This window comes from Lolium perenne, chromosome 4, assembly GCF_019359855.2.
Source record: "Lolium perenne isolate Kyuss_39 chromosome 4, Kyuss_2.0, whole genome shotgun sequence".
NCBI classification, from domain to species: Eukaryota; Viridiplantae; Streptophyta; class Magnoliopsida; order Poales; family Poaceae; genus Lolium; species Lolium perenne.
The window spans coordinates 337,835,449-337,842,758 of NC_067247.2; the positions used below are offsets into that span (position 1 = coordinate 337,835,449).

General features: G+C 54.4%; 1 protein-coding gene across 1 annotated transcript; it reads right to left on the bottom strand.

The window, feature by feature from the left end:
- Positions 1 to 5,511: 5,511 nt before the first annotated feature.
- LOC127347914 (F-box protein At5g49610-like) lies at positions 5,512 to 6,621 on the bottom strand. The gene has a single exon (XM_051374049.1). It carries the CDS (start codon positions 6,619 to 6,621, stop codon positions 5,512 to 5,514), a length of 1,110 nt encoding a protein of 369 aa, XP_051230009.1.
- Between the last annotated feature and the right edge of the window lie 689 nt (positions 6,622 to 7,310).

A 7,310-nucleotide genomic window follows, 5' to 3' on the forward strand; every position in this document is an offset into this window, starting at 1 on the left:
TCTTAAATCCCATGCTTAGATTGTCTGAATCATCTGGAGGAGGACTACGACAGCAATGAAGGAGCCGAGATCATCGGCTACGAGGAACCAGACCTCTCAGGAGGAGTTGAAGGCGTAGACTATCTCATAGTCTACGGATCCGGGGAGGCTTCCGGAGGAGAACAAGCCTAGAGATATCTGATGAGTAGTAGTAACCGAGCAGCAAGAACTCTTAATATTTAGCTGCTCGATGAAATAAATGTTTAGTTTAATGAGACTCTTGTATTGTAAGTTAAGTTGGGTTCGCCTCGAACCCAGGAGTGATCCTCTTAGGACCCAAGAGGAGCTCCGAGACGATATGTGTATGTTACTTGTAATAATATGTGAATGAGTTATGGACCTGCTATGTTCTGTTGTACTACTCTGAGGGATGTAACATTTGCGGAATGGTACTTCGTGAGTGTTATATCAACGACTGGCATACTACAACATGCAGTGGTATGCAGGGTCAACACACCGTGCCACGCCCACCCGCCCTGGTTCTGCTCGGGCCCCGCTCGCAGGCTTACCAGGCGCACTTCGCTGCGCCGCAGGCTCCCGCGCCAGCCTACGGTGGCATGACGCCCTATGCACCTCCCCAGCAGGCGGGCTGGGGCCCAGTGCTGGTCACTGCACTCCAGCAGGCACCTTCTGCCGACCCCTACATCGGCGGCGATTGGATGATGGACACAAGCGCCTCCTCGCACATGGCTACTTACCCGGGTAACCTCTCCCGTTTCTTTCCGACTTCCACCACCTCCCGCATCATCGTCGGCAACTGCGCTATTCTTCCTATCACTTGGTTCCACTAATTTTCCCGCCACGTCTAAACCTTTGTCTCTTACTAATGTCATTGTCTCTCTAGAACTCCACCATAATCTAGTTTCTGTAAAAACTCTTTCCCGTGATAACTCTGTAACTATGGAATTTGATGCTCTTGGTTTTTCTGTTGAGTAGGCCCGTACCCATATGGTACTCCACTGATGTGAGAGCCCCGACGATCTTTACCCAGTCCAGTCGTCTTCATCACGCTCCGGGCCCCGTGCTCTCTCCGCCGGTGTCAATCTTTGGCATGCTCGCCTCGGTCATCCTAGCTCCACCGCACTTCATCAAATAATGCGGGGGTTTTCCCTTTCATGTAATAAAACGGTTGCTCATACTTATGAAGCATGCCGTCTAGGAACACATGTTCGTCTACCTTTTATCTCTTCTTCCACAGTTGGGTCTTTCCCTTTTTAGTTAATTCATAGTGATGTATGGACCTCCCCAATTGCTAGTAATTCTGGTTTTCTTTATTATCTTGTTATTCTTGATGACTATTCTCACTTCGTTTGGACATTTCCTCTCTACAAAAAGTCCGACGTTGCCACCACCCTTTCCGCCTTTTACTCATACGAGTCCACCCAGTTTGGTCGTCCTATACATGCTCTCCAGACAGATGATGGTAAAGAGTTTGATAACACCACCGTCCGACACCTCCTCTCCTCCCACGACACCACTTTCTGTCTCACTTGTCCCTACACCTCGCAGTAGATTGGTCGTGCCGAGCGCGTTCTACACACCCTTAATGACTGAGTCCGCACCCTTCTCTTCCACGCCCATGTTCCCCCCGCCACCACTACCCTCCTCATTAACCTTTGTCCATGTCGTACCCGATGGAACTATGCGCCCCACCATCTCCTCTATAGTTCTCCACCATCCTATGATGGCCTTCGAATTTTCAGATCCCATTGTTACGCTAGCACCATCGCCACCGCACCTCACAAACTCGCTCCGCGTTCCATGCCTTGTGTCTTCCTCGGTTACCCGGCTAACACTAAAGGCTATCGGTGCTATGACCCTGTGTCGCATCGGGTGCTCACATCCCGGCATGCTTACTTTGATGAGCACTCTTTTCTATTTGCACAGGAACTGGTGGTTACCCTGTCATCGTCTCCCAGCGACTCCACTCGGCGGCCTCCACCTGTTGGCACGCTCGGTCCGGCGCCTGTGATGCCCTCGAGCCCTAGCTCGGGCCCCAGCTCGAGCGCCGCTGCTATGCTTCCCTCGAGCCACGCCTCGTAGTCCTCGAACCTCGCCTCGGGCCCCGCCTCGCCGTCTTCTTCGTCGACGGCGTCACCCTCGAGTGGTACCTCGGGTGACGCATCGTCGGCTGGCCCGTCCTCGCCGTCATCACCACCAGCCGGCCCCGTGACGCGCGCCCGCGTCAGCGTCCACCGCTCGACGACGCGGTATCCTGCATACAAGTACGTGTGTACTGCCTCGACCTCCGGGGCTGCTCCGCTATCCGCCTCTGCTCGGGCGGCAGTTCGCGACCCCTTGTGGCTCACCGCCATGCAGGATGAGTTTGACACATTACATCGCAACAAAACGTGGCAGCTTGTTCCCCGACCACCTCAGGCCAATATCATCACCGGGAAGTGGGTCTTCAAGCACAAGTTTCATCCGGATGGTACCCTTGACCGTCACAAGGCTTGTTGGATCGTCCATGGTTTTCGGAAGTGCGAAGGAGTTGATTTCCATGACACCTTTGCGCCCGTTGTTAAACCCGACACCATCCGCATAGTCCTTTAGCTCGCCATCTCTCGCGGCTGGCCGGTGGACCAGATGGACGTCTCTAATGCTTTTCTCCATGGCCACCTTGAGGAGCAAGTGTTATGTCAGTAGCCTACTGGGTTCGTCGACTCCGATCACCCGAATCATGTTTGCCTGCTCTCTCGGTCCTTGTATGGGCTCAAGCAGGCGCCTCGTGCTTGGTACCAATGCATCACAACGTTTCTTCATCAGCTCGGCTTCCGCTCCACTCGTTCTGATGCCTTGCTGTTTGTGTACCTCCAGGGCGACGCTACAACCTATCTGCTCCGTTATGTCGATGACATTATCCTGATGGACTGCTCTTCTCAGCTGATACGACATCTTACTGATTGTCTCCGGGCTGAGTTTGCTCTCAATGATTTGGGACCTCTCCACTACTTCCTTGGTATTGAGGTGGTTCGGCGTCCGGATGGTTTCTTTCTTCATCAGCGGAAGTATGCTCATGAGCTTCTGGATCGCGCTGGGATGCTTTATTGCCACCCTGTGACCACTCCTGTCGACACGAAGGCCAAGCTCTCTGCCACTGATGGTTCTCCAACACCGGATGCTTCGTTCTATCGGTTCATTGTTGGCGCCCTGGAGTATCTCACTCTCACTCGGCCGGAGATGTAGTATGTTGTTCAGCAGGTGTGCCTTCACATGCATGCTCCCCATGATTCTCACTGGACCTCGGTGAAGCGGATTCTACGCTACATTCGCGACACTCTCGACCTTGGCTTGACTCTTCATGCCTCGTCTGCCACGGACATCATCGCCTACTTCGATGCCAACTGGGCCGGCTGTCCTGACACCCAGTGCTCGACCTCTGGGTACTGTGTCTATCTTGGACCGTCCCTCATATCTTGGTCGTCCAAGAGGCAGCCCATCATTTCTCGCTCCAGTGCTGAGGCTGAGTATCAGGCTGTGGCGAATGCACAATGTATTACTCTAGTGTTGAGGAGATATTCTCTGGTGTATTTCTTACCATATGGCTCCCTCCCTCTTTGTATAGTTGAGGAGGTGGTGGCCCCACATTATACTTATATATATGTGTGCATATGCACCAGAGTAATACATCGTGCATTACAACCTTTCTACAGTAAGGGCATCTCCAGCGATGCGACGCAAAACGGTCGCCGTTTTCGTCCGCCGTGACCAGAAATGCGTCTGGCACCACTTCCAGCGGTGCGACGCAAAGTGACCGGGCCGTCCGCGGAGACGCAAACCTGGCCCAAATATGCGCCTCGGGTGCATCTTTGCGGACGTCTGGAAACGTCTGCTCGTGTCTGGCGGATGTTTCGTCGGGCCCGCCTGGCAGCGACCCTGCGTCGATGCGTCTTCTCAAACGTGGCAGCGACTGCGCCGCTGCGTCGCTTCGGCACTCTGCGCCACGTTAATGGCGATGATGCCTCGGCTGCCGAGCGGCCGCCCACCTCCGCCAACCACGTTAATGGCGACGCCACGCGTCCCGCGGCCACCGCATGCCGCCGGCCTATATAAAGGGGGTGCGCGCGCTTCTTCCTCATCCACTCCTTCAAAGAAACCCTAGCCGCCACAAAGCTCGACCGTAGCGCCGCCTAGGTGTTCCTGCGACGCAGCCAAGCCCGCGGGGAAGTCCATGGACGGTCCTGGTGGCCAGCGAGGCGGTCGAGGCCGCGGCCCTAGGCGCCCCCACGACCGGGCCAGGGGCCGCCGTGGTGGAGCAGCAATGGCCCCACGCTCGCCGTCGCCTGCGCCCTCCTCATCCTTGCAGGAGGAGTGCGGCTTCGAGTTCCTCCTCCGCATCGACGACGATCCACTCGCCATCAAGCGGCTACCGGACAAGTTCGCCGAGTTCATTGACGGCGTCGAGCTGGCGCAGTTGCAGCTACGGGAGGCCAGCTACAACTTCTGCCGCTGGACCGTGGAGGTCCTGTTCGATGGGCAGGGCAAGATGTACCGGCACACGGGGTGGGACAAATTCGCCCGTGACCTCGCGCTCGAGCCCGGCTGCCAGCTCACCTTCCTCTACGAGGGGGGCGGCGAGATGATCGTCAAGGTGTTCGACGACACAGCCTGCCGCGGGCACTACCACACCAACGAATCCGGATCAGACACCGATAGTTAGAACTTTGAGTGTTCTTTCTTTGCAGCGAATCTGGCTACGGGCCAGACGAAGCCAGTAGTCGAGGTTTCTGGATGTTCGCCTCATCGGTAGAACCAACAAGGGCACCATCTCCTCCCGCTGGATTTTCCACTTTGGGTGATTGGGTGTGCCCTCGAATGTTCTTTCTTGGCAGCGAACATACGGAAATCAACACAACTGGCTTCTTTAAAAAAAAATTATATTTGTGTCGACCATGGTTCAAACTATGTGTTAGTTTGTGTAAACCATGTTCCAAACTATGTGTTAGTTTGTGTAAAATCTTGTTTCAAAATGTTATATTTGAAACTATTTTTAAATGGAGAAGAGGGAAAAAAGAAAAAAAAATGCGTCGCCCCGCAGGAGCAGACCCAGACGCAAACGGACACGCGGACAAAAACGGTCATTATTGTGTCCGCAGCGCGACGCAAACAGACGCTCGCGGATATTAAAATGCGTCGGGCCCGCTGGAGATACCCTAAGATTCTTTCGAATTGGGATGCTTCAGTCTTATGCTAAAAGACTCAAACACTGGTTATTGGTTAATCGCCCTTTCGTGGGCCAGCTTGCAAGTTTATGGACCGTATGAAATGAAGACATGAGGCAGGTAGGTTGCTAACTTGTAACAGTAACAGCCAAGCGCATTTTCATGCAACTGTGAAACAATGAACTTTATAAGGATACAAAAAAAGCTAGCGTGGTCATAGCGCATCCAAATCTTACATGCTCCAGCCCATGAGGATACGAACATCTAGGATGTTGAGAACAAGCCAGCTCACTAAGCAGCCTTCACAAGTTCACAAGGAAGGCAAACCATTCACAACATAACCCTCTAGTGCTGGAAAGAAGTTATGCATAACAAGGGATTGTTTGAGACGGAGTGGATCGCGAGAAAGGTGATGGAAAGTGGCAACCAATTTTCCATCAATGTCGATCTGAAGTATCATATGGCCAAACAAGACTAGGACGAGCATAGCTTCATCCGAACACGTCACCAACACATCCCAACCACCGTCGAATTTTCGAACTTCAACAGGCAATCGAATTTGGCACTTGAGGGTCCAGACCTCGCTTTCGTAGTTTTGCAAGACCCAGATGCCAATGGTTGCTGCTGCATCATTACAGCTAGCCATTGTGAGCATGCCATCCATTTCAAACAGGTTAGCCTCGCCGGGTCTAGGAAGAACCGGAGCTTGCATCTGTCTGAATGATTCGGCCGTGGTGTTGAACACCCTTATGATGTCCTTTTTGATGTTCTCAGGTCCCATGTACCAAAACAGGCTGCCACGGAATAGCACATTTGCTTCGAACATCACTTCCCTCGCCTCGGGCCACCCGATGTGCCTTGGTGGTTCGCAGGAGCCCAGTGTGAAGACGTGGCAGCCATCATGAAGGCCATGTGGCAGCTCAGCATTCATAACCCTAGCCGGGCACGGGTACAACAGTAACCGGTACTCGCCAGTACTGCGATGCAGGTACATTCCTGAGACTTCGAAGTCATCAATCTGTCGTAGGGGAGCATACTGACGAGTTGCCGGGTTGCAGATTGCGTAATGCCTATCGTATATGTTGTTGGTGCAGAGGATGAGGAGGCCGTCACACGATCGCAGGAGATGCATGCCGTCAAGTCGCGCGATAGATTGCAGCTGGTCAGCGGCGACGAGCCCTGTCTGGTGGTCTAAGGAGATAATGTCTAGTGTCCGGTCGTCGACATCGCCGTTGTAGCCATTGAGAAGGGGGAGTGTGGGCTGGCGGCCGTGGTGGACGACGAGAAATTCGCGGGTGGACGTGGCGCGAAGCCAGTCCCGGCAGACAGCCCGACAGCGGAGGAGGGCTTTGGGGTCCAGACGGATGAGGACCTCCCAGATGGCGATCTCATCGGGGAGGCCGGGGTGGAGAGGGGCCATGGTCGCCGACTCGCCGGGCAGGAGGAAGACTAGGAGCGCAGGTGCGTCTGGTGGCGGCGGCGGAGGGCAGGTCTTTATTTGGGCGATCTCTTGTCTAGTCCGGTGTGGAGTCCGTGTGCGTCTTGGCATACCTAGGTCGGATGGAAGTCAATTCGTGTTAGCCCAGGTTTCAATATGCCTGCTCCGCGTTTATAATAATACTACTACAAAAAGAATACAACAATCGTACAAAAGGTGCAAAATCAATCACCTTGGTACTTTTTTTGTTGTTGCACTGCTCAGTGTCTAAGGGCATCTCCAGCGGCGCGACGCAAACGACCGTTTGTGTTCGCCGTGACCGGAAATACGTCTGGGGCCTGTTCCAGCGGGGCGACGTAAAGTGACCGGGCTGTCCGCGGAGACGCAAACCTGGCCTCTCGGCGGACGCTCGGCGGACGCGCAAAGTGTCCGCTCGCTTCCCCACCGGGCTCGCCTGGCAGCAGCACCACTGTTTCGTCTTCCACGGTATTACTTCTGGGCGGCGCGCTGCAGCCTTTGCAGGGGCCGCGTTAATGGCGCGCCTCGGCTTTCGCGAGCGTGCGCAGCTAGTAGGCGTTGCACTGGCAGGCCATTGAATGCGAGATGGCCTTAAAGGGACGCTGCCGGCGCCCATTTCCCCGACCAAAACCATTGGCAAAATCCCACAGTAG

What these genes read in the sequence shown, in the direction of transcription:
- LOC127347914 (XM_051374049.1), bottom strand. Translation starts at nt 6,621, where the DNA reads ATGGCCCCTCTCCACCCCGGCCTCCCCGATGAGATCGCCATCTGGGAG.